The sequence below is a fragment of the Artibeus jamaicensis genome, unplaced genomic scaffold (genome assembly GCF_021234435.1).
Source record: "Artibeus jamaicensis isolate MK-2021 breed Jamaican fruit bat unplaced genomic scaffold, CSHL_Jam_final contig_723, whole genome shotgun sequence".
Classification (NCBI taxonomy): Eukaryota; Metazoa; Chordata; class Mammalia; order Chiroptera; family Phyllostomidae; genus Artibeus; species Artibeus jamaicensis.
In genome coordinates, this window is record NW_026521938.1 from 2,149,556 (window position 1) to 2,177,206 (window position 27,651).

The 27,651-nt window shown below is 42.1% G+C and overlaps 4 protein-coding genes across 5 annotated transcripts in view; all 4 read right to left on the bottom strand.

Moving 5' to 3' along the window:
- LOC128625744 (zinc finger protein 501-like) lies at positions 1-26,404 on the bottom strand. Its single transcript, XM_053672108.1, has 3 exons — positions 26,389-26,404; positions 23,225-23,277; positions 1-2,890 (listed from the first exon to the last, which is right to left on the bottom strand). The coding sequence occupies exon 3, from the start codon at positions 2,817-2,819 to the stop codon at positions 1,419-1,421; it is 1,401 nt and encodes a 466-aa protein (XP_053528083.1). The 5' UTR covers positions 2,820-2,890; positions 23,225-23,277; positions 26,389-26,404; the 3' UTR covers positions 1-1,418.
- The window catches only part of LOC119051584 (zinc finger protein 501-like), a 49,128-nt gene extending 22,656 nt beyond the window's left edge, over positions 1-26,472 (bottom strand). The window contains exons 1-3 of one of the 2 annotated variants that reach the window (XM_053672104.1): positions 26,389-26,462; positions 9,796-10,691; positions 7,489-7,615 (exon numbers count right to left, since the gene is read on the bottom strand). The gene's annotated coding sequence lies outside the window, so the exon portion shown is untranslated. Of the gene's footprint in view, positions 1-7,488; positions 7,616-9,795; positions 10,692-26,388 lie in introns of both variants that reach the window. The other variant, XM_053672105.1, reaches the window with a different exon arrangement.
- On the bottom strand, positions 12,242-17,838 carry LOC119051585 (40S ribosomal protein S27-like). The gene has a single exon (XM_037148425.2). It carries the CDS (start codon positions 15,665-15,667, stop codon positions 15,515-15,517), a length of 153 nt encoding a protein of 50 aa, XP_037004320.2. The 5' UTR covers positions 15,668-17,838; the 3' UTR covers positions 12,242-15,514.
- Positions 17,987-27,651, bottom strand: part of LOC119051583 (zinc finger protein 418-like) — an 11,350-nt gene continuing 1,685 nt past the window's right edge. The window contains exons 2-3 of the mRNA XM_037148415.2: positions 26,389-26,515; positions 17,987-23,277 (exon numbers count right to left, since the gene is read on the bottom strand). Of these exons, the coding sequence (XP_037004310.2) occupies positions 21,119-23,277; positions 26,389-26,515 (2,286 nt within the window). The 3' untranslated portion in view covers positions 17,987-21,118. The remainder of the gene's footprint in view (positions 23,278-26,388; positions 26,516-27,651) is intronic.

Below are 27,651 nucleotides of genomic sequence, written 5' to 3' on the forward strand. Positions count from 1 at the left end.
CATAAAACAAAATTTATTATTCAAGGAATTAAAATGGGTGACACTACAGCATAGATCTTTGTTGTTTCATTCTCTTATTTTCTAAGGAGAGTAGCCCTAAATTATAAAAGAATAGGTAAAGTATGTGAGCATAGAATGTATTAAAAAACATATCCAATTTACATACACTCCTGAAAAAGACACATCATAAATCATTACAGAAATGCAACTAGAACAACGAAAACAGCATGCCAAATATATGAACAGAGCTAAAATTATAAAAAATAAACAAATCAAGACTTTGTTAGAGTGGAAGAATGCAACCCTCATACACTCTAAGTAGGAATACATCAAGGCACGATTAGTTTAGAATGTACTTTGTTAGTTAACGTCAAAATGTAAACATTACACTTCTGAGACATCTCCACAGTGTGAATACATAAAATTAAACTCAGACATTTTCGGAAAGTTTTCCTTAGTGTCATTACTATGAAGATAACAAATAAACATTTCCTAAAAAATACCCTTTTACAGAGTGAGAACTGTCCAACATCTTATGGCTAAAGATTTCCCTAGTTTGCTTCGTTCTTGAATCCTTTCGCCACTGTGAACTATGATTAACATGCCTATGGAAATGAGGTAAAATATTTCCTACATTACACGTCATCATAAGGCCTATCTCCTATGTAAACTCTGATAAGCAATCAAAAAACATTTTCCCACTTTCCCTCATAAGGACATTCTCCAGAGTGAAACCAGGAATATAATCGAGGATTATGCTACAGGAAAAATTCTCATGTTGCCTGTATATGAAAAGATTTTACCTGTGTGAATTCTCAGAAGATAACAAAGGCAATGGATACATAATAAAAGATTTCCCAATTTCTTTAACTTATAAGAATTTAGACATTGTAAATTCCCTAGTGACAGTGAAGAGAATGGCTACAGTTCAAACATTTCTCATACTTTCATCACTCAAATTGCATTTCAACAGAATAAACTCAACTTTGTTGACAAACTGCATATTTGACAGTATGAATAGAGTTTATTCGTACTCGTGGAAGTCACTGATGTAAGAAAAACATTTCCCAGATTCACTGCAGGCATAAGGCCATTCTCCAGGGTGACTCTCCAATGACAACGGAGGGGACTGCTACGGAAAAAGGATTTCCAGTTTCACTGCATTCATGAGGCCTTACTCCAATGTGCAGTCTCCAGGGAAAATGAAGATTACTGATTAAACATGTCCCACATTCCCTGCGGACATAAAACTTTGCTGCTGTGTGTAGTCTCTGATAACATGATAGGTAATGTAACAGATAAAAGATTTTCCACTTTCACCACATTCATAAGCATTTCTTTGGTGAGAACTCTGTGATGGTAATTGAGGAAACTGGTACACATAAAAGATTTCCCCATTTAGTGCAGTAATCAGTGCTTTATCCAGTGTGAACGCCTTGATGAAAATGAAGGGCAGAGCTACTGCTACAAGATTTTGCATGTTCACTGCACTCATAAGGCCTTTCCCTAGTGTGTACTCTGTGATGTACACAAAGGTCAGAGCCACTGGTAAAAGATTTTCCACATTCACCACACTTATAAGGGCTTTCTTCAGTGTGAACCTTCTGATGACGACGAAGGAGAAAGCTATGGGTAAAACATTTCCCACATTTGCTGCAACTGTATGGTCGTTCTCCTGTGTGGACTCTGTGATGAATACGGAGGGAAGAGCTACGGGTAAAAGATTTCCCACATTCACTGCACTCATAAGGCCTTTCACCTGTGTGAACTCTGTGATGTTTACGGAGGTCACAGCTACGGCTAAAAGATCTACTACAATCACCACACTTATAAGGCCTTTCTCCACTGTGAATTCTCTGATGAGAATTAAGGGAATCTTTTTGCTTAAATGATTTCCCACATTCGGTGCACTCATAAGGCCTTTCTCCAGTGTGAACTTTCTGATGATGACCAAGACCTGAACTACTACTGAAAGATTTCCCACATTCACCACACTTGTAAGGCCTTTCTCCGGTGTGAACTCTCTGATGAGAATTAAAGGAATCTTTTCGCTTAAACGATTTCCCACATTCGGTGCACTCATAAGGTCTTTCTCCAGTGTGAACTTTCTGATGATGACCAAGACCTGAACTACTACTGAAAGATTTCCCACATTCTCCGCACTTATAAGGCCTTTCTCCTGTGTGAACTTTCTTATGATAACCAAGACCAGAGCTACCACTGAAAGATTTCCCACATTCTCCACACCTATAAGGCCTTTCTCCAGTATGAACTCTCTTATGTACATGGAGGGCAGAAATCCTGGTAAAAGACTTCCCACATTCACAACACAAAAAACACTGTCTTCCAGTAAGGAGGCTCAGGTCCTCAATGAGTGTGTCATCACAGCCAATGGCTTTATAGCATTCTCCTGCCGTGTAATATTTTGTAGTTTGAAAAGTCATTCCAGACTTAGAGATGTCCTTTGTCCTGTGCATGGCATAAGCATCCAGTGGCTCGTGATGTCCAGAACTGATAAGCAAGCATTTTCCATCCTGATAAGAGCTACAAGCCTTCCACAACACATGGGAATTGCAGCTCTTTGCAAGCGAGACCCTGTCCACACTGCTGATGAAACAATTCTTTGTCGTGTCCTGCTCCTGGTGCTGGTGACTCTGTGCACTGAAATAGAATGGTTTTGCACATGCCCCACACCTCAGCAGTGTTGGGCCCTGTTGGGTTCCCTGCTGGTCAATGGACAAGAAAATATGTCTCAAGACACACCCACAACTCTCACAGGGGTGGTTCTTCTGGGAAGACAGTGCTGACTTCAGATTCATAGCCCTTGAGCCTCTTACATTAACATTCTCTTCAATGGGTGCCTCCCCATCCTCTGTTCCACAGCAACAACCTGAAGGAAAACAAACGCTAGTAAAGTACATACTGAACTATAGGGAGTAGGTTTCCTCATGACTGATTTGCATTAGTTACATCTGGCATGATTTTATATGATGATTTCCAACACAAATCAGAGTCTCAAGGAAAGCCCCTCAGGGCTATAATGTGGGGAACTCATTAACTGAAGGACACCAAGATACAGAGGAACCTAAGGAAGAGAAGCTGGCTTCAGAAGTTATTCCTGTCATATGGGCCTGTAAAACTCTTCCTAGTTCTGTTTCAAGGCTGTGTAGAGGACATGAATATGCCACAAACCATGAAAATCAACCACAGCACAGCAGATGCTGTCTTAGTTTTGTATAGAAATATGAGCACACTTCAAGGTGCAACAGGCATTGATCAAAATGGGAGAGCGCACCAAAATCACTCCTCAGAGAAAGGGTTGTGGTGTAGAGGTTAGAGAGGCAGAGATTACCCATGGTTGGAAATCAAAAGTGTGAAGGGAAATTATTACAAGTAACAAACTGGAAATGTGCCAACACTGGGAAAGGACAAGTGCATTAAAGTGTGGCCATTGGCAATGGTGAGCAACTGCAGTTAAAGAGAACATATTCCTCATTATGTTTTAACCAAGACTTGGAATCAAATTTTCCCCAACTGCCATTCACGAAGCGACACTACCCTTTGTGACACTACCTGTCAAGGCTGGATACCTGTCCCTCTTGTAATACGCAAAGAACTGTTCCTGCCCCTCCTCTTGGAGCTATCAGGTGGAAAACTGATGATGCAACTCCAAAGAGAAAGCAGAAGAGGTGAATAACCAACACTGCTTTAGACCAACTCTGCACCAAAAAAATCAAAATAAAAATATCTACATCAGTGGCCACAGCAAGGTGGCAGAATAAGAAATACAAATATTCAACCCCCTTCAAGAATAATTAGACAATTATCCATGTTAAACAGCATCCCTTCACAAAAGGGAAAGAGGGTTAAGAGACCAGGTATTTCAAGGAGCTACAAGGTGGAACCTAATACAAGGAACTGCACAAAACGATAGCAGGAAAGACTGGCTCAGTGAACAGGTTTAGATTCAAAAGACATGGGTAAGAGCTTCTGGGAGACACACTGCAATATGTGCTACCATTGACTCTACTGGCCTGTTTTGTGTTACAAGCCTCCAAGAGATCGCTAAATATTTGGAAAACCGCAGCCCTGCCACTGAGGACCCCTTCAACCTTCACAACGCTGACCTTGGTCATGGGGCAGCAAGAAGAATGGGAAATGAAACTTCTCATCAGCCCAAAACACAATGCACCACCTAGGAAGCCCCCTTGTATGCACATGCAGATAAAACTACTCTAAACAGAACTGGGTCCAGAAATCCAAAAAAGTAACTGCTTCATCAAATACCAGACATCAACACTAACTCAAAGGGAATTATGAAAAAACTCACAAAAGAAACATCACAATGTTAAAGTGAATTAAGCCAAATGATGGAGGTATATAAATTGACAAAAATAATTCTAATAATTATTTATAAAATTTCAGTCAGGTACAGACAAATGCACTTGGAACTCAACATAATGAGCAGACAAACATGGGAACAAATCATGGGGATCGGTGACACAGAAATCACAAAAAGGATGAAAAAGAAATCTGAAGTTGGAGAATACAATGAATAAAATAAAAAATGCAAAAGAGTTTCAAAAGCAGACAAGGATACCACCTCAGAGGCAAGTGATTTAAAATCTTCCAGGTAAAAAAAAAAATGTAGGGCAGCACTGGTGAATTTTGGAACACCATAAAGATAAAGTGTATTCGCATTATGGGAGTCCCAAGGAGGGGCCAAAAGGAGAAAATGAGAGATAAACATGAGGAGAAAGAGAAGCATACAAAATTGGTTTTAAAAAATGAACTACAGACTGACTTCAAAATATGAAAAATTGAACAGCCACATTTAACATCCTCCCAGGTCCCCGTACACATTCAACGCAAACAGGATTTTAGCACAACATATTATAATAAAAGTGTCAAAAATAAAAAGAGAAAAACATTTTGAAAGACCACAGACAACAATGGAAACTCCTCATGTTAAGGACAACACTCCCATAAGCCAGCAATATTTTTCTCTGAAGAAACCTTGCAGACTTGGAGAATGTTAATATGATATACTGAAAACACTAAAAGAAAATCTCTGCGAAGCACAATGCTTTATTCCCAAAACCTCATCCTCACTTTAACAAGCAAAAAAACTTTTCCAGACACAAAAGATGAAGACGTTAATTTCCACTCATCCTGACTTACTACAAATGCCAGAAAAAAAAGATCTCCGAGCTGACATAAATGTATACATAGAAGCAGGAAATGGTGGGAAAATGTAAAACTGTCTGGTAAAGCCAGGGTGTCATCAGGGTCACAATACTAAGACAGATGGACGCACTTTATTGAACTCTATTGTACAGGACGAATAAAGTAGATTAAGAACAATGGTGACAATATTTGTGAATAGGTACACAATATAGAAAGAGGTAAACTATGAAATCAAAACATGTAAAGGGGGAAAAAACATGTGAAGGGTAGTGTGGCAGCGAGTCACAGGGTAAAATATTTTGAATCCAGTGAAGCTGCTTTCAGGTTATGACGAACTGTTAAGAAAATGAATTTTATCTAAGTCTAATAAAAAAACAAACCACAACCACAATCCTGCAAAATGGATGCACAAAAGAGAAAGGAATCAAATCTCAAAAACAACAAAAAAGAACTGACTGGTGTGGCTCAGTGAATTGAGTGCCGACCTGCAAACCAAAGGGTCACGGGTTTAATTACCAGTTGGGGTGCATGCCTGGGTTGTGCAACCAGGTCCCCAGTTTGGAGCACACAAGAGGCAATCACACATTGAAGTTCCTCCCTCTCTTACTCCCTCCATTTCCCTCTCTCTAAAAATAAGTAAATAAAATCTTTTAAAAAAGAAAATAAGAGGAAAAAGAAAAAAATACAGCAAAAATGGGAAGACAAAAGGAACTACAAAAGAGGCAGAAAACATGACAAGGTGGCGACAGTAGGTTCTTCCAGAAATTCTCCAATCAAAGATATGAGTGGGTGAAGGGATAAAAACACAAGACACAAAAGCATTTGAGATCTTGTGTCCTGTTCATCGTCATCAGTTTGGCTCAATAAACACTTATAAAAATTCTCATGATGGATGAAAAAGGCGAAGGGATTATAAAGTACAGACGGACAATTTCAGAACGCTCATTTGGATGAGCGTACAGTAGAGTCAATAACATCACCGATCACGTATGGCGCCACATGGAATCGAATGTATGGAGATGATCACTTAGTTATATAATGTATAATTATGAAACTAATATAATGTATGTCGACTGTACTTAAAAAGAAAAATAATAGAGTAAATAAATACATGAATAAATAAATAAATTGAAGCTTGTGCTCCAGAAAGAAAACAAAAGTCCCCAAGACACAACATATGCTGCTTCTACCAGACTCAGTAAATCTTTATGGACACAAATGAGCTGAAAATAAAGAGACGTGAGAAACCGTCTATGTTTTTTACATAACACCAAATAACACCAAAGAGAGCAGGGATGATAACAACTGTAAATACTATATGCCCAACAATAGAGCACCTAGTGCATAAGCAAACAATATGAGATCTGAAAGGGGAAAACGCAACCCAACACTACTAGACAACTTGGATATGAGCCTTCCAACAATGGGTAAGTCATTCATTTTGAAAGCAATAAGGAATTATTAAAGTTTGAAAATACTGTAGAGAAAACAGAGTTGATAAATATAGGCACAGCATTTTATCCACCCCAGCCAAGTGGCTCAGTTGGAGCACTGTCCCATACACCAAAAGGTTGTGGGCTTGATTCTTGGGCAGGGCACAAACATAGGTTGCCGGTTAGATCCCATTAAATACACATACACGAAGAAACTGATCAATGCTACTCTCTCGTATTAATAGTTCCCCTTCTCCCTCCCTTCTTTCTCTAACAATCCATACAAATACTTTGCAGAGAGCACAGAAAATATAACACTTGTAGAAATGTTGGAGAACATAAAAAATGCTTTTTCTCACCAATCAATGTGATATCTATTTGGCTTCTGGCAATACTACTGAGGGCGAATCCTTCCCTGTGAGGGTTCTGTGCAGCAGGTATGGGGGCGGCAGGGAGAGCAGGGGGCGGTGCAAGCAAACCGGCCCTGCCAAGACCAGGATCCACCCAGAACCCTGGGGAAGTGAACAGTGCCCGCAGTCCACATGGGAGGACGGAGCAACCCCTGAGGAGTGAAGGGCACGGGGGACATGCAAAGCCTAGTCCAGGTCACTGGCGAAATGAAGGGTCTTTTTTTTTTTTAAACCGTGAGTTAGTTTATTAATATTTGGGACAATGAACAACAAAAAAACACACCCCTGCAGACATGGTCAGGGGCCAGCCTAACACCAGATGCTGCTGTCCATCTCTCCCTGGGTACATGACTGGTCAGGACCCTTATAGCTTAGGATACAAGAAGCAAACTGCAACCCTGAGGAAGGGGTGTGCAGGCAAGGCAAAGAAAAGTGCACAGGGAGAGTCGATGTCTTACCCAGCGATGATATAAGAGCACAGTTCTCCAGCAAGACACTGAGAAACATGTGTCTCTGAGCCTCATCCAGAAGGAGCCATTCTGTCTTGGACAGATATACAGCGATGTCCTCAAAGGTCACAAAAACCTATCAGAATTAATACAAATGAATCTGGAACAGTCTAAGACCTCAAATCCTACTCTTCCCCACAGTGAATCTCTTACAGGACACCCCACTTCAGGGAAGACAGCAACAGTTGGTCTGCCTGCAGTCTCATCACAGTCTCATTCATCTCTTATGCTGTCCTCAGCAAAGGAGGCAGGATGAGAGGAAGTGGGGCAGATAAATGCCATCTAAACTCAGGGCCCTGCTGCAGAGCCACATTCTTCCTGCTAAACAATTCCACTGAGTCTCCCAGATCAGGCCTCCAAACCCAGCCATAAATGGGCTTAGGCTTCACCCTTAAATCCAAACACCAAGAACCCAGGTCCATCAGCCCACACTTCCTCTAGCTATAACACCACAGTGTGATCTCTCCCTGCTTCATAGCTTCACACCCAGGTTCACTCCCTCAGCTCTGCCCCCTTCACTCTCCTGCATAAAAGAGACTCCACTTTTGCATGACCCCATCGTTAACCCTTCCACAGACTCAGACCCATGTGAGCTGCTCACCAGATGTTTCCACTCACTGCTGTTTGTAACTGATAAGTGTTAACCAAAAGAACCCTCTGATATTCCCCAAGAGAATTAACCTACCTCCATCTTTCCCAACCCAGTGGATGGAGCTTCCCCTGCTTCAGCTGCTAGGACCAAAAATGCTGGGGTGGTGCCCTGGCTGGTGTAGCTCAGTGGATTGAGCACCAGCCTGCGAACCAAAGAATTGTGGTTCGATTCCCAGTCAGGGCACATGCCTGGGTTGCAGTCCAGTTCCCAGCAGGGGACCCATGAGACACAACCATACATTGACATTTCTCTCCCTCTCTCCTTCTCTTCCCCTCTAAAGATAAAGAAATAAAATCTATAAAAAACAATGCTGGGGTGGTTTTGAACCCTTTCCTTTCTTCCTGCAACTGCAAAATCTTAAAATATACTTCTTTAAAAATGTAAATGGGAGGGGGATGATGGAGGTGGAAGAAGGTATGAGAAGATAAATGGTAATGAGAAAAAATACAATAAAAATATTAAAGGATGGATCGAGAATTCAACCTTTTCTTTTACCTCTGAGACCTAGCTCGGATCCATCAGCTCTCCTCTGGATCACAGAACTCTCCAGGTCCAGGGCCCCCTGCCTCCTCCATTAACCCCCACACTCTGTTTCCCACTAGGCAGCCAGATGGAGCCTATTAAATCCAGGAGAGACCAACTCCTTTCTCTTATGCAAATACCCCATTATCTCCCTAATAGATATCCAAATTATCAACTGGCCACTTTACAAGTCTGATTCCCCCTTGTGCCTTGTGTTTAACACAAAGTCTACCCGAGGTACTTATTCCCAGCTCGGTGGCATCTCCAAACATTTGCAGGTAGAGGTGTCCCTTCCCAAATAACTTCCCTCAAATGCTTACACTGACTTACCTGTGTGGACCAAAAAAAATAGGGTAGGAGCACATTAAACCCTGACCAGTCTAGAGGAGTCCCCCATAATGTCCTTACAAACTGAGAGACAGAAAAGACCACTATATATGGTCGAAAATGAAAACTTTATAACTAAAAACAAGTCATGGCAAGCAGTCATGACCTAGACTTCTATCTTCCCTGAGGAAGGTGAATTTTTACCTTAACTGAGTTCATCTTTGCATTTTGGTGCCTTTGTTAACATACCTTTGGAATGACACAATAATTTCCTATTTTCTTACCCCTCAGGGCATAAACACTGCATGACAGCAGAGACCAAAACCCCCCTCAGTGTTATTGTTACGTTAATTCATTAAAAAATAACTATCTTATACCCAGTAATGTGAAACAACATGTGTCGATTCATCTTTACCTTTTATTTAATATCAGGAATTTTCCTGCTTTGTTTTTTCCCACCTCACTAACCCATCCCCCCAATGACTTCAACTTCCAAACTTCTATATCTACCTTTTTTATTCTGATGTATAAAATAAGTGGTAAAACTGCCATTTCCCAAAGCATTTTCACACTCCGCTGAGATTTTTTCCCTGGAAACTGTCATCAGTTTTGCTCAGATAAACATTTCAAAAAGTCTCTACAGTTTGAATGTCTCTTACGTTCACACTAGAAATGGGAGCACCTTCCATTACCCATGACCTGCACTCAGGATTGGGGTATCCCAGGGTCTCCTCATTTGAAAGTTGGAAAATTACCAAGGGAAGTGTCTTTAGACACTATATGGTAATGTCACCACCAGGTAGGGACTGGGACACTGTCCTTCTTGGTCTGGTTTGATAATGATTTTCAACTTCTGTACCTGTGGGAAAAAGCAATCAAGCATCCTAACAGCTGCAAGTAAACAGGTCTCAGCTGTATTTCAACCCAGCCCTGGAGTCTGGTGACCTCTGGCCAAATGTCTCCTCAGTGCAGCCTCTTATCAGCTCTGAGACCTTGACCAAGGGCTCCTCTTCCTGTGCCTTACTGTCCTCATCACCCCAGTCCTGTTGGTTTTCTATCTCAGCAGGATCTAAACAGCTTTGAAAACCATGACACACCCTCTGTCTCTCTCGATTCATGACCATCCCAGGCTCCCAGGACCCTCAGAATGAAGGTGCAACCCCTATGCCCAGTTATGACATGACTCTGCTTCAGACTATTGAAACCAGATGTAAGGCCCAGACCAGATTTGTGGGTTTATCCAGGTCAAGGACACCTGCAGGTGTTTAGAAGGTGACACCAGAGCCGCTTACCCTCGCCAGTCCTATAACACCATGTGTCACCCACAAGCACCTAAGATCCCAGATGCTGGGGCCAGGCCTGCAGGATGTGATGGGTGCCCTGTACCTGGACTGCAGGGCTGGGTGGGCTGAGGAGGGAAGGCCCAGGGATCCACACTCACCTCAGCCACACGCCTCAGGGTGTCAGCTGCCATCAGACTGTGGCAGGGAAGTGGTGGGAGCGGCAGGCGAGGAGGGTACACCTGGTATTGGGGTCACTGTCCCAACCCTGACTCTGGACACCCGAGCAACATACTTGGCCTCACAGCTTCTGTGGGGAGCAGCACACTGGCACCTTCTCCTTTCCATCCTGCGACCACGAGACCCTGATCCTGTAATAACGAAACGTGAGAGGACAGGCATTCCCGCCAGGAGACAGGTGGAAGAATGCCCTACAATATGGCCCCAGTGGAAATGCCTTTCACGAGTCGTTATTAACCCAGCCTTGATATTCCACACTTGCCTTCTGGGTAATTTAAGGTGTATATTCCAAGAATGGGATCTTGTATTTCCCCAGCTGCCTCAAGGAGTGGATTGGCAGATTTACACCCCAAGAATACCCTAACAATACTAAATCTGCTCATACCCACCCCTGTGGACAATATTTCTTAGGCGAGGAAGTGCCTGCTACGCCTTTGATTCAGACTACGGGGCATGTGCTCCATCAGGTGGATGTTGCTCTAGTCCCTAATGCTCTCTATCCTGTATCAGGAGGACCCACATGGCAAATTAAATGTAATAAATAATACACTAATGTTCAAGTGAACCTGTGCCTAGTGCAGCCAGAAGTCTTAGCTCTTCCTGGGCAGCGGTGTGACTAGAATCTTCACTGATTGGATCTGATGCCTCCTACTTGAATTTTACATTGTTACAAATAATGGAGCACATGTCAATGACATCAAAGACATGCAATTATAGGAAATCAGCCCAGAAAGTGCCTATAAAGTTCCAAACCTACCAACTCAATATACTGATAAAGCTAGTGACACTAATTGGCTTGGTCTGCAGTACATCCTGTGGTATATTAAATATACAGTAACACTAGGTTAAAAATAACAATATACATACAATACCTACTGGGGATCTGGCCAAAAAGCTTATCATGTGCCCTGACTGAAAAACGAACCAGGGACCCTTTGGTGTCTAGGCCTTCACTCAATCTACAGAGCCACTCCAGACAGGGCTCTTTCAATATTGCTTGCCAATCCCTTAATAACCTGCAATTTCTTTTGAGAAATCACCTGACGATCTTGTGGGAATTCTCTGTAGGTAACTAACTTTTCTTCTTCTGCTTTTAGATTCTCTATTTACCTTTACACTATGGCATTTTATTGTTTTCTTCTTGGCTTTAAGCTTCCTCTTCTGTGAGGTGATCTACCTTCTTTACTTCAGATGATGAAACATAATAGAAACTCAATGGCATAATGTAGTGTTGCCAGCATCTTAAACTTCCATTTCCAAACCCCTCCTTTTTCCAAACATTTTATTTATTTCTTTATAGAGAGAGGGGAAGGGAAGAAGAGAGGAAGAGAAGAAGAAAAACATCGATGCGCAAGAGATACAGCAATCCATTGCCTCTCACTGCCTTAAACAGGAGACCTGGCCCACAACCCAGGCATATGCTCTGACTAGGAATCAAACTCGCAACCTTCTTCTTTGCAGGCTGACACTCAACCCACTGACCCATAACAGCTAGGGTTAATCTTCAGCATTTTGATTATGATGTATCTTTTTTAAATTTATTTATTTTTATTGATTATGCCATTACAGTAGTTCTATTCCCCCCTTCATTCCCCTCCACCCTGCCCCCCATCCCCACCATTACCCCCTCTTTAGTTTATGACCATGTGTCTCAAGTTCTTTAGATTCTATATTTCCCATGCTATTCTTGCCCCCCCCATCTATTTTCTATCAACTGTCTATGCTACTTATTTTCTGTACCTTCTCCCCCCTTCTCCTCCCACTCCTTTGTTGCTAACCCTCCTTGAGATCTTCATTTCTATGTTTCCACTCCTGATCTAGCTGTCCTTTTAGTTTGCTTTTGTTTTAGGTGTGGTTGTTAATAACTGTGAGTTTGCTGCCCTTTCACTGTTCATGTTTTTTTAACTTCTTTTTCTTAGGTAAGTCCCTTTAACATTTCATATAATAAGGGCTTGGTGATGATGAACTCCTTGAATTTGATCTTATCTGAGAAGCACTTTATCTGTCCTTCCATTCTAAATGAAAGTTTTGCTGGATAGAGCAATCTTGGTTGTAGGTCTTTGGATTTCATGACTTGGAATACCTCTTTCCAGCCCCTTCTTGTCTGTAAGGTCTCTTTTGAGAAATCAGCTGACATTCTGATGGGGACTCCTTTGTAGGTGACTGTCCCCTTATCTCTTGCTGCTTCTAGGATTCTCTCCTTCATTTTAATCTTGCTAATGTAATGATGATGTGCCTTGGTGTGTTTCTTCTTGGGTCCAACTTCTCTGGGACTCTCTGAGCTTCCTGGAAGTCTATTTCCTTTGCCAGATTGGGGAAATTCTCCTTTATTATTTGTTCAAATAAGTTTTCCATTGGTGGCTGTTCCTTCCCCCTTCTGGTACCCCTATAATTCAAATGTTGGAGCGTTTAAAGATGTCCTGGAGGTTCCTAAGACTCTCATTTTTTTTTTTTTTGAATTCTTGCTTCTTCGCTCTTTTCTGTTTGGCCATTATTTGCTTTCTTCTGGTCCACTCCATTGATTTGAGTCCCAGTTTCCTTTTATCTCTATTGGTTTCCTGTGCAATTCCATTCATTTCAATTAGTTTCACCTTCATATGTTTGTCTAATTTGTGGCTATAATCAACCAGTGTTTTAAACTGTGCGTCTGAGAGTTTTGCTATTTCTTCATCGCTTAGATTTATCGGCTCTGGGGCTTTGAGATCTTCTTGAGCCATTTTTGGTCTGTTCGCGCTCATTAAGTACGAGGAGCCTTGGACTCCCAGGTCGCTGGGTTGTGACGCCATATGTGGGGGCGTGCTCAGAGCCGGGAAATGGCGGCGCCCTCTGCTGCCGCTAGCCAATGGGGCTGCTGGCTCTCATCCAATCGCCCACTCCCTCGCTTGTCTATCCACACACGAATGCGCCACCACAGTCAACCCACAGCCCTGCTCCCTCGCTGTTTCCCCAAGGTCGCTTGCTGAGTTGCCCACCAGGTCCAACCCTGCGCCTGGATTCTGCGCGCCTGAGTCCGTCTGACCGAGTTTTCCGGTGCTACCCCGCTCCTCCAGCTGCTGGTTTCGCCCCTCTTACCGGTCAGGCTGAAGAATTTGTTGTTATCAGACTTCCGAAAAGTTCAATTTTCTGTGTTCTGGCTGTGTTTTCTGTTGCTAATATTTAGTTGTCTCTAAACTTCGTTGTGTGAGGAAGCACGGCGTCTCCACCTATGCCTCCATCTTGGTGGAAGTCTTGATTATGATGTATCTTGAAATGGGCATCTTTTCATCCATGTTGTTTGAGACTCTGTGCTTCCTGGAATTGCATGTGTATTTACTTCATGAAATTGGCGGGGGGGGGGGTTCTTTCACTATTTTTAAAAATAGATTTCCAACTTCTTGTTTTTTCTCTTTTCCTTCTGACACCCCTGTGATGTGAATGGTGGATCTGCTTAAGTTTTCCCAGAGACTGCTTATAGTACCTTCATTTTCTTTGGATTCTTTTCCTCTTGTTCTTTTTTTTTTTGTTGTTGTTTTATCTTTAGAGGGGAAGGGAAGGAGAGAGGGAGAGAAACATCAATGTATGGTTGCCTTTCATGCATCCCCTGCTGGGAACTGGCCTGCAGGGAACCGGCCTGCAACCCGGGTATGTGCCCTGACTGGGAATCGAACCGCGATTATCTGGTTCGCAGGCCCGTGCTCAATCCACTGAGCTACACCAGCCAGGGCTCCTCTTGTTATTCTGATTGGTTGGTTTTGTTCCTTCTCTTCCATATTGATTTAGTTCTCAGCTTTATCACCTCAACCGTTGTTTCCCTGTAAATTTGTCATCTCAATTACTTTATCCTTCATTGCTGACTAGATCCTTTTAATGCTGCTGAGATCCTCATTAAGTTTTTAGAGCATCCAAATAGTTTTGAAGTCAGCATTTGATTGATTACTAATCTCCATTTCATTTAGCTGTTTCTGGAGGTTTGATCTGTTCTTTTATTTGGGCAATGTTTCTTTGTCTCCTTGTTTTGGCAGCCTCCCTGTGTTTGTCTCTATGTATTAGGTAGAGCTGCTTTAACTTTGGTAGTGTAGCCTAATGTAGTAGGTGTCCTGTAGAGTCCAGAGGCACAAATTCCCCGATCACCAAAGCTGGGTACTTGAAGTGAACCCTTCATGTGGGCTGAGCATACACTCCTCTTGTAGGTCAGGCATCATTGCTGTTGGCAGATCAATAGGAGGGATTTACCCAGGCCAGTGAGAAGCAAGGATTGGCTGTGACTACTGACTACCAACTTCTGCCATATGTGGATGATCAGCTATGCAGGCACAGGGTAGTGGTGCACCGATGTGGTCTGTAGCTGTCCAATGGGTGCTCTGTCCCTGGGACTCCCCAGGTGGTTCAGGCCAAGGTCAGCTCCCACCTGTCTTTTGCCCTCAGCCACCCTTCCAGAGATATAAAGCAATCCAAGATGGCTACGACTTGTGCTGGGCTTGGAGATTGCCAGGGAAAGCCATGCTGTGGATCTAGGTAGGCTTCTGCTAGTGCCAGGCCTAGGGCTCACTGTGGCCAGGTGTTGTTTGTTTGATAGGATTCAGGGAGTCATGAAGCACAAGACAAGACCAGACATTCATGTGGAAAAGTAGTATAGGAAGGCCCACAAGGTGGGTGGGGCGGAGTCTCTAGGACTTGCTAAGGCAGGTCAAAAATTGTTAGACATGTTGACCAAGAATCTCAGATATGGCACCACCTTGCCTGCTCTAGGGTGTGGGGGGAGGGTTTAGAAAAGGGACCATTACCTCACTGACCTTAACGCCAGACACTTCAGGGTCCCCCTGTATATCAATGGTGCCTTTCAAGCTGCTATGCCAGTGCTGCAGCAGAGAGAATGAGTCTAAGTAGGTGAGTCTGTGTGTGGGATCTTTTTGTTTTTTTAATCAAAAATGTGTTTAGAGGAATGGTTCCCCACTCACCTTGATTCAGGGTACTTTTAGTGCTGCTTCCTTCTAAAGGAGCATCCTTCTGTGAGCCTTGCTTTTCCTCTTGTAGGCTGACAGAGGATTGTGGAGCAGCCAACACACAAAACTACCATTTGTGCATGGATAAAGGCAGTGGTCATTTCATAGCATCCTTGGCATTTCATCCTTGAAGTAGGAATTGGGGCTCCGCACTGGACATTTCTTCTGTTTCCTCTCCTCCTCTTCTAAAGAGGGATGAAAGTGATCCTTTGTGAGAGGAATGCTGTTGTGAGGAGGTCGTTATGGCCAGAAAGCTGTGTCTGGGGTCTTGAACTGCTTGAGGCTCAATTTTCTTGCACTAAGAGAATCCCCACTAGTTTTTGCAAACAAAAGTTATGGGGACTTATCCTTCTGGCCCTGGGACCCTGGATGGGGTCCTGCTGTGGGGCTGGACTCCCAGCTCCTAAGATAAGTCTCTGGAATTTTTATCTACTACATGTGGGTGGCGGTCCAGCCCATTTCTCATCGTTCCCCTACTACCAGTTTGGAGGGATGTGGTTTCCTTAATTCCCTCGTTCCCAGACTTCCATTTAGCTCAGTATCTGATGGTTCTGAGTGATGGTTGTCCTATATTTTGGTTGTAATTTGGATGTCACTGTGTGAAGAGTTAAGCCGTATCTACTTATGCTGCCATCTTGACCATAAGTCCAGAGACAATTTAGAGTGAGGCACAAAAGGGACCAAACATAACAGAAACAATGACTCTGAAATTCTTAGGGGCTGGTATGAAAAACAGAAATGGATTCTGCTCAGTTAAAGAAGTTGCTCAGCTTGGAAGTGTCAGAGCCACAGGATATCAAGTAATGAGTGGCCCTAGAATATGCCGATAAAGCCTTGAGATCATTCTCAGAAGAGTGGCAAGCCCCGGTGGAGCTTTAAGAGTATCATCCACGCATTCAACAGATAACCCTGTCATTTGAAATCTGGTGGACATCTAGTGCATTATAGTGGCCATCAATGCACTCTATCCACACTGAGGAGCTGCGTCTACTTCCTGTATTCCTGGGACATTGCTGTCCAGAGTTAGGTCTTACCTCTTCTTTAACAAAAGGCAAAAACCTGACAGTGATTCGGAAGGCCTATTAGCCCTACTGGATCAAGGTATTTTACTCAATTTGTCCTGCAACCTGGCCATGGAATCAAACTACATCAGCCAAAGCTTCCCTGAGACCTAAGTGAAGCATCTGAAATAGGTGACATAATTAATAAATGATTACCGACGAAACGAAACATGATGTCATGGCTTCCCTTTAACTCTTCTAAATTTCTCGGCGCACACTTCATTATATCTTTCTCACCTCACCATTTTTCTTCATTTTCAGGAGTCAAAAAGACCCACACTTTGTAGAAAGAAGATATTCAGCCACATTTCCAGCAGAGCCATAGCTCAAGTTAGTTGTCATTCTTAGAACTAAGTGTCCTTTATGTACTACCCTTTGGGACTTACCTGTCTTAGGGCTTCATAGATCATTTTCCCATATAGCTATTTTAGTAACACTCTTGTATAACCCCATTCCTCAACACCATTACCTTTATTTAGAAATTACGAATCCACTGTGGCTGGTGGGCCTCAATGAATTGAGCACCTGCCTGCAAACCAAAGGGTTGACAGTTCAATTCCTAGTCAGGGCACACGCCTGGGTTGCGGGCCAGATCCCTGGTGGTGGGTGGATGAGAGGCAACCACACATTGATGTTTCTCTTCCTCTCTTTCTGCCTTTCTTCCCCTCTGTCTATAAATAAATAGGTAATATCTTTTTTAAAAAGAAATTCTCAATCCATAACTCTTTTACAGAAATAATCCCCAGTCCCCATGCAGAAACCATCACAACATTTACAGATAAAATGATCATTTCCTTGCCAGGTGAAGAAATATAAGAATCCAAAATGTGTTTCTCATGTTCACATGCCCACTTTCCAAACCTTCACGGATGGCAATATCACAGCCATTCCTTTACAAAAAATGTGAATTTTGTACAAAACTACTATGTCCAGGTAGTTAATACTCACAGAAGTTAAAAATACATCTTATCTCAGAAAATTCAGGGAGAATTTCATCTGCAAAAACAATTATTTTTGGCCCTGGTTGCTGTGTCTCAGTGGATTGAATGCTAGCATATGAACTGAAAGGTCACTGGTTTGATTCCCAGTCAGGGTACATGCATGGACTGTGACCCATGTCCCAGTAGTGGGCATTCGAGAGTAAACTGATAGATGTTCCTCTCAAATGTGGATGTATCGCCCTGGCTGGAGTAGCTCAGTGGATTGAGTGCGGGCCTGCGAAACAAAGGATCGAGGTTCAATTCCCGATGTGCAAGTCAGGGCACATGCCTGGGTTGCAGGCTAGTTCCCAGCAGGGAACGCATGAGAGGCAACCATACATTGATATTTCTCTCCTTCCCTTCCCCTGTAAAGATAAATAAAATCTTTAAAAAATAAATTTAAAAAAATCAGTAACATTTAGAAGGGCTTTAAAGATTTAGCACTAATCCAAGCAAGACATTGTACTGACAGCAGTGAGGAGGAAAAGATGAGGGAAAAGGAGAATTTTACAGTGTCCACATATGCCACCTGGTTCCTTTAAATGAATTGTTTAGTAAAATGTCATGGATGCAGATTGCAAATATCACCAAAGATGCGCCAGACTCACCCTATCTGAAAAAGCCCATGAACCATAATTCTGCTAACCAGAACACAGATACATTGATTCATCATTTAGCCAATGTACCCGCCTAGAGCAATAAGGATTAAGAAGCTCAGTTGTGACCAGAGTATACTGGGCATTGTAGCGAGGGCTTATGTTCAGAAGGACTACATTCCTACTCGAAGATCTCTGGTGCAGACACAGGGACACTGGAAAGGAGGATGTGGTTACTGAACAAGGTCAGGGCTGCAGGGAATTGATGGTGAGCACCACTGTCTCCTCCAGCCAGTCCTGCCAGAGTAGAGTCAAGTGGGCACTGAGTTTCCTGTATGAAGAGGTGAACTCTCCACCAAGGAGATAACAATACTGTAGGTCTCCAGCATCACTTCTGAATAGGCCCCAGGTATCACATTTAGTTGTCCTCAAAAGTATAGAGTGCCTGTCAGTGACAGATACCAAAAACACTTGATGGGTCAAACTGAGGCATTACATTCACTGCAGTCGATAAAATTAAAGCCTTTCATGCAAAATATAAGTGAATGTGCAGAAAGACTCCTCAGTGCCCAACTGTGTTAAACTTAAAAAGGAGGAAGACAAAATGCAGCTAAGGCTCAAAGTAGTTACACCCGGAAAAATCACTGGAACTGACAGATAAGTGTCCCAAGAATACTATGAGGTAGATGTTAAGCACTCTAAGAAATGAGAAAAATACAGACATTTCATTATAATTGCAGCAGCTGAGTTTCCTGTTTTCTTGGTCTTTACTGTCCTTCTGCCCTGTGCTGAGGCCTTAATACACCACAATAGGAAATGTCTACAGCTCTGGAACTGCACTAATGACTGAATAAAGCCTCTTGAACCTGACGTTTGTTGTGTGAACTTGGACAAACCCCTTTACCTTCCTCATATGTGGTTTTCGGAGAAATTCACTAACAGTTATTGACCTACTGATGGATGAATTAAAAAACTCATCATCACCAAAAAACAAACCCTGGAATATCAAAACCAGTGTTTACTGAATTTTGTTATTTCTATTGACCTTCATGAGAGCCAGTTATTAATTTCATATCAGTCACTGAAGTGAGTTTTGGGGAATTTTGTTGACACCCAGAGATGCCCCTGTGGAGAATCCATACAGATACCCAGGAGCCCAGAAGCCACCTCCTCCCTGCGGTAATCTGTGTGCGTAGCAGCAGATATGGGAGATCGGCAAAGCTCCATTCATTTTTCCCAAGAACTTGGGGCAGAAGTTTCCAGGGGATTTTGTCCTGTAGGTGGTACCCAAAGTTGGTAACTAAATGTAAGGCAAGTACTTTTTGAACAAGCACCAAGGAAGGGGGGATCAAGGCTGCTCTTTATCACTGTATTACAAGCGAAAATACTGAGTCCCATATAGTGCATTGATTTTCTATAATCATAACAATAGTCAAACCTAGGCTTTAAACCCAGGTTGCATGGCCCAAGGTATGGGGAGGATCTAATCACTGATCTCTTCTCTTTACCTTCTGAAAGGGCTGAAAAAATACTCGTTTATCCTCATACCACTAATTTCACCTTCAAGTCCTGCTCCAGCCCAGCAAACCCCAGATGACAGAGCATAAAAATGGGTGAATACTAAAAAGCAAGACTTTTTATTATATTACTGTTTGCACTAACAAAAGTGATAAAGTGTGTTAATAATGCAGAGTATCCCTTAAAAGGATATATGTACCTACTACATATTGTGCAGCAAAAAAATCTGAATTAGGAAATATTTTCCACTATCAAGAACAATTATTCCAAAAAACCAAAATTTTCCATAAGCTGAAAATTACCTGTTGTTCAAGGAGTGAAAGTGGTGATATTGCAACACGTATCTTTGCTATTTTATCACCTATTATTTACAGGAGAGTAGCTGAAGTTAATAAAACAAGTAAATTATGTAAGCACATAATATACTAAAAACAATAGTAGTGCATACACACCTGCAAAAATGCTCACTATAAATCTGTAGGGAAATGCAACGAAAACAACAGAGAGCATGATGAACATATATAAAGAGCCAGAACTGATAAAAATAAAGCGCTCAGGATTTTGTGAGATGGGGAGAAACCATCCACATACACTATGTGTCAGAATGTGTACCAGCCGTGTAAATTCACAACTAGTTTCAGTTGTACTTTGTTAGGTTCTTTAGAATTTAAACATGAAATTCTGAGACATGGCCACACTGTGAACATATTAAATTAAATTCAGAGGTTTCCTCACAAAGTTTTCTTCGGTGTCATTGCTCTGGAAAAATACATTTCCCAAAGCATAACCATTTACACAGTGAGAACACTCCAATGATAAAAGGATATAAACTTATGGCTAGAGATTTCACATGATCACTTCACACTTGAAGCATTTAACCAGTCTGAACTGTGAATAAGGTGAGTATGACTCTGAGATAAAATATTTCCTAAGTTAGGCCTGGCTGGTGTGGCTCAGTAAAATGAGTATCAGCCTGCAAACCAAAGGGTCGCTCGTTTGATTACCAGTTGGGGCAGATGCCTGGGCTGCAGGCCAATTCTCCACTGGGGGACACGCTAAGAGGCAACCATGCATTGATGTTTGTCTTCCTGTTTCTCCTTCCCTTCCCCTCTAAATAAAAAAAATATTTTTTTTTTTAAAAAAAGAAAGAAAACTGGAAAAAAAAACCTACGTCCCATATTCACTGCACTCATAAGGCTTTTCTTTTTTGTGAACTATTCTTGCTAATCTGGGTGACTGTTATAGCTATAGGATATCCTACATTCAGAGCACTCATAAAGCCTAGCCCCCTTCGTGAACTCTGATAATACCAACAGAGTTATTGGTAAAAGATTTCCAAACTTCACAACACTCAAAAAGCCTTTATCCAGTGTAAATACTTCAATGATGACAAAAGGCAGAACTGCTCATGTTTTCCCACATTAACTACACTTACTCCGTTTTACTCCAGAATGAACTCTATAGTGTTGAATAAGGGAGGAGCTTTGTCTAAAACATTTCTTACATTCACTACACTCATAGGGTCTTTCACCGGTGTGAATGCGCTGATGACAACGATAACCATTCCTAGTGGAAAAAGATTTCCCACATTCACTGCACTCATAAGGCCTTTCTCCAGTGTGTACTCTCTGATGAATACGAAGAACAGAGCTACTGGTAAAAGATTTCCCACATTCACCACATGCATAAGGCCTTTCTCCAGTGTGAACTCTCAGATGACACCGAAGGTCAGAGCTATAGGCAAAACATTTCCCACATTCACCACACTCATAAGGCCTTTTGCCAGTATGAACTTTGTGATGCTTACGAAGGGCAGAGCTCATGGTAAAAGATTTCCCACATTCACTGCACTCAAAAGGTCTTTCACCAGTGTGAAGCCTCTGATGAGAATTAAAATTTTCTTTCCTCTTAAAAGATTTCCCACACTCACTGCACTCATAAGGCTTTTCTCCAGCATGAACTCTCTGATGACAAATAAGGTAAGAACTACAAGTAAAAGATTTCCCACATTCTGTGCACTCATAAGGCCTTTCTCCAGTGTGAACTCTCTGATGACAAGTAAGGTAAGAACTACAGGTAAAAGATTTCCCACATTCAGTACATTCATAAGGCCTTTCTCCAGTGTGAACTCTCTGATGACAATTAAAGTGATATTTCCTTCTAAAAGATTTCCCACAATCACCGCACTCATAAGGCTTTTCTGTAGTGTGTACTCTCTGATGATCATGGAGGGCAGAGTTCCTGGTAAAAGATTTCCCACATTCACTGCACTGATAAGGCCTTTCTCCAGTGTGAACTCTGCGATGACAATTAAAGTAATATATTCTCCTAAAAGTTTTCCCACATTCGCCACACTCATAAGGCTTTTCTCCAGTGTGAACTCTCTGATGATCATGGAGGGAAGCACTACTGATAAAAGATTTCCCACATTCAAGGCACTCATAAGGCCTTTCTCCAGTGTGAACTCTCATGTGGTCATGGAGGGCAGAGCTACTGGTAAAAGACTTCCCACATTCTCTGCACTCATAAGGCTTTTCCCCAGTGTGAACTCGCTGATGGTAACGGAAAGCAGAGCTACTGGTAAAATGTTTCCCACATTCAGTGCACTCATAAGGCCTTTCTCCAGTGTGAACTCGCTGATGGTATCGGAGGGCAGAGCTACTGGTAAAAGATTTCCCACATTCACTGCACTCGTAAGGCCTTTCTCCAGTGTGAAGTCTCTGATGATAACAGAGGGCAGAGCTACTGGTAAAAAACTTTCCACATTCTCTGCACTTATAAGGCCTTTCTCCAGTGTGTACTCTCTGATGACATTTAAAGTCATATTTCCTCTTAAAAGATTTCCCACATTCACCGCACTTATAATACTCTTCTCTAGTGAGAAGTCTCTGATGATCAGGGGGAGCAGAGCTACTGGTAAAAGATTTCCCATATTCAACAAACTCATAAGATTTTTCTCTCATGAAAAGTCTATGAGGAGCAGAGAGAGCCGAACTATTGGTAGAAAATTTTCCACATTCACAACACACGAAACACTGTCTTCCTGTAAGGAAATCACAGTTCTCAACAAGTGTGTGGTCACAGCCAATGGCTTTCTTGCATTCTTCTGGGTTGTAATGTGTACTTTGAAAAATCTTTCCAGAATCAGAGATTTCTTTTACCCTGGGCATGGTGTGAGTAGCCAGTTTCTCAAGATGTCCTGAGCTGATGAGCAAGCATTTTCCAACCTGACTAGAGGTACAAGGCTTCCATGACACATGGAAATCGCAGCTGTTTGCAAGTGACACCCTGTCCACACTGCTTATGAAACCATTCTCTGTTGTGTCCTGCTCCTGGTGGTGACTCTTTGGACTGAAATAAAATGGTTTTGCACATGCCCCACACTTCAGCAGTGTGGGACTCTGTTGTGTTCCCTGCTGGTCAACCAAGAGGAAAATGTCTCTCAAGACACACCCACAACTCTGACAGGGGTGGCTCTTCTGGGAAGTCAAAGCTGCCTTGATATTCTTAGCCTGTGAGACTCTTACAGATAAGTTTTGTTCAGTGGGTGCCTCCACATCCTCTGCTCCACAGCAGCAACCTGAACAAAAAGAAATGCTGGTGAAATACATAGTGACATATTGTGAGGGAAGGGCTTTTCTCATCACTAATTTCCATCTGTCACATCAAGGCACAATTCTAGGCAACGATTGTCAAGACAAGTGAGACAGACTCTAAAAAAGTGGTGGCTGCGCATTACTAGACCAGTAAGGTTAATAAAGAATGGGTACCTCATTAAACAAAGTACACTGAGATGCGACAGAACAGAAGGAGGAGAGGCAGGGTTTAGAAGTTGTCTCACTACTGATGGCTGCCTACAAAAGCCTTTCTGCTGGTGATGTCAGGCTGTGTAGAGGATATGCTCCGCATCAGAGTAGATGTAGTGCAAGGTTCGTACAGAAACATGGACACCTCAAGGTGCAACGGACATTGACCAAAGTTGGAAAGCACACCAGAAAGACTCCTCAGAAAAATGGTGTAGTGTAGAGGATACGGACGCAGATACTAGCCCTGGCTGGAAGTCAGAGTAGAAATGATAACTATATGAACTAACAGGCAAAGTGCCAACACTGTGAAAGGACAAGTAAATCAGGGTGTAGCCAGTGGCAATGGTGACAAAATACAGTTAAACAGACAGGATTCTCATTATCTTTTAACAAAACCCTGATATCAATCCCTTCCCAAGTACCATTCACCAACACCAGACCCCTATGAGCCCATCCTGTGTTGGCTGGATTCCTGTCCCTCTTGTGATACACAAAGGATTCTTCCACTTCCCTCCCAGTTGAACAGTTACATGGGACACTGATGATGAAACTCATAAGGTAAAACTAAAGAGATGAGTAACTAGCACTGTCATGGAACAACTCAACATAAATGAACTGAAGGAAAAAGATCTATGTGAGTGATGACAGAAAATTGGAAGAATGAAAAATACAAATATTCAACCCACTTTGAAAGTAATTAGACAAATATCCATGATAAAAAGCATCCCTTGATGGAAGGGGGAAATGCTTAGGAGACTATTTTTTCCAAAGAGCATGAGTGAAGAATCAAACAAAGAACTGCACAGAAAAGAACTTCAGGGAAAACTGCAGTTGCTAACCATGCTAGCAAACATGGTTAGATTCAAAATACAAGAAGTGAGAGCTTCATCTCAAAGCTACTGCGCATGTGTACTGTGGATTTCAGTGGCCAGTTTTGTAAATCATGATGGCAACTGCTGTTGCTGAGAACTTCATGATTCCCTATAACATCTGCATACTTCCCACACATTTCTCCTCAAAGGGACCCATAGTTTTTGAACACAGATATCAAGAGGAATCCTCTTGGGTATAACATCACTTATGAAAGAATAACATCAGTATGTCCCCAGCAATATTTGTCCCCAAAGCCTCCAAAATAGATAGTTACATACATGGAAAACTGCTGTCTTGGCCTCTGAGGGTCCCTGGGATTTTTACTACTTGGACCTCAGCTCAAAGGACAAAAAGAATGCTAACTGAAACTTGTCTTCAGCTCAAAACACAACACATCACGCACCAAGCACTCTTATATCCACATGCAGATAAAACTGCTTTTTGCCCTGGATGAGGTGGATCAGTAGGTTAAGCACCAAATCCCAGTCTAGGCACATGTCTGGGTTGCAGGCCTAATACCCAGATGGGAGCGTTCAAGATGCAATCGATGATTCTCTTCACACATCAGTTTTCTCTCCCTTACTCTCTTCCCAATGCCCCTCTCTCTAAAAAGAAATAAAATATCTTAAAAAAAAAAGTTTATGGGCACAAATAGGTTGAAAAATAGATATAAAAAACATTCCATACAAATAAAAACTAAGAGAGCAGGAACAGATAAAATTCTATCACACAAAATAGACAACCTCAATCATTATCATAAGGAAAAAGGACATCCTAAAATAATAAAGGAGTTAGTTCATTACAAGAAAAACAATTTTAGTTACTATTTACTCAACCACAGAGCACCTAAGTACATAAGCAAACAATGTAAGATCTGAAGGCAGAAAATATGACCTGAAAGTACTAGACAAGTTAAATATTCCCCTTTTAACAATGGGTAGATATAACTGATTAAAAGCAAAAAAGAATTACTGAGATTTAACTGCATTTTAGAGAAAACAGAACTAATAAATACACAGAAAACATTTTATCCACCCTTGGTCCGGTGGCTCACTTGTTTGGAGAGTTGTCCAATGCACCAAAAGATCATGGGTTTGAGTCCCACTGGGGCAAGAGGCAAACAAGTGGAATTTTTTTCTCACATTCATGTTTCTCTCTTTCTCAATCCCTTTGCTTGCTCTAGCATCAATAAACATACACACAAGTAAATATTTAAAATATGTATGTAAAAATTATAAACAAGAATATAATAAGTACCCTGGCTGGTGTGGCTCAGTGAATTGAGTGCCAGCCTGTGAAACAAAGGATTGCTGGTTTGATTCCCAGTCAGGGCACATGCCTGAGTTGTGGGCCAGGTCCCTAGTTGGGGGTGCACGTAAGGCAACCACACACTGATGTTTCACTCCCTCTCTTCCTCCCAACCTTTCTCTAAAAATAAATAAAATCTCTTTTTTAAAAATTTAAGAAATATATAAAAAGTGCTTTTCCTCAGTAATCAATGAGAAATCCACTAGGCTTCCACAAACACTACTGACCTCAAACCCTTCTCTATGAATGTTCAGTACAGCAGGTGCTGGGGCTTCAGAGAAATGAGCCCCAGCTCATTCAATGGAAAAAAACATGCCTTACAAGGTACAAGGACTACAAAGAAAACTGGGCAAGCAAACAGTTTACATACAGTCCACACATGAGGACAGAGCAACCACTGAAGAATGAAAAGCATGGAGAAAATGCAGAGTCTAGTTGAGGTCACTGGTGAGTGTGAGGGTGTTTTTTTGTTTGTTTCTGGAAGGTAAGAGTTAAGTTTATTATGTTTGGGGCAACGAAGCAAAAAGAAGGACTCCTGGAGACAGAATCAGGGGTGACCCAAGACCTGCTACTGTTGTCCATTGCTCCCTGTGTACACCTCTGCTCAACACCCTTGGACTTTGAGATAGAAGAAATTGCAACCCTGAGAAAATGGGGGCGCAGGCCTGCTGAAGGGAAGAGTGAAGGGAGAATATGTGTCTTACCCAGTGACGATATAAGAGCAAAGTTCTCCAGCATCACATCAAGGTACAGGTGTCTCTGAGCCTCATCAAGGAGGAGCCACTCAGTCCTCGAGAAATATACAGCGACATCCTCAAAGGTCAAAACAACCTGTCAGAATTAATACAAATGAATCCAGAACAGTCTGCCTAAAATCCTGCAATCCAGATATTCCCCACACCAAACCCCTTGCAGGGCCCCCAGTTCAAAAACAATTGGTCCCAGAGCTGACTGCTGTCTCATCACAGTCTCATTAATCACTCTCATTGCCCTCAGCACAGGCAGGCAGGATAAGAGGAAGTGGGACAGATAAATTCCATCTAAACTTGTGGCCATGTCTGAAGGGACCCATTCTTCCTGCTAAACAATTTTCATTAAGTCTCCCAGATCATGCCTCCAAAACAGAGCCAAATATGGTCTTGTGCTTCACCCTTAAGACCCAGGTAACTAGGGCAATTATCTCACACTTCCTCTAGCTGTGCATACCACCGTGTGAGCTCTTCCTCCTTTACATATTCACGCCCAGGTTCACTCCCTCAGCTCTGTCACCTTCACCTTCATGTACAAAAGAGCCACCACTTTTGCTTGATTCTATTCTTGACCCTTCCACAGATTTCTAGACTCCATATTCAGCTGTTCACTGGAAGTTTCCATTCACTGCTCTTTGAAACTTTAAAAAATGTTAACCAAAAGAACATTCTGATATTCCTAAAGAGAGTTAACCTACCTACCAAAATCTCCCCCAGCCCAGCTGAATGGAGCCTATACCATTGAACACTTTTTCTTTCTCTCCTTCAGCTGCATCATCTGAAACTCTACTTGGCCTCCTTGAAAAATAGAGGGGGAAAGGTGAAAAAGTGTATGAAGGGGATGAATGATAATGGAAAAAATAATAATTAAAAAACTGGCACAACAATCCAATCTTTTCTCCTACCTCTGAGGCCCAACTCTGTACTCCCTTCCTGTTTTTAACTTCCATAATCTGTTTTCCACTATGAAAGCAGAGTGAGCCCAGGAGAGACCAATTACTTCCTCTTACACAAATAACCCATTATCTCCATGACAGATTCCCAAATTACCATTTGGCCACATAACTGGTCTGATTATTAAACTCCACTCTCACATGCTCTTTTTTTAGCTTAAAGAAAGGAGACCTGAGGTACCTATTCCTATTCCCAGCTCTGTTTCCATGGTTAAGTGTCTCTCCCTGGATAATCATCCATAAATGCTTACAGTCACTGCTAGTG

Excerpts from the sequence above, each read along its gene's own strand:
- LOC119051585 (XM_037148425.2), bottom strand. The coding sequence starts at position 15,667 with ATGAAATGCCAAGGATGCTATGAAATGACCACTGCCTTTATCCATGCA.
- LOC128625744 (XM_053672108.1), bottom strand. The coding sequence starts at position 2,819 with ATGAATCTGAAGTCAGCACTGTCTTCCCAGAAGAACCACCCCTGTGAG.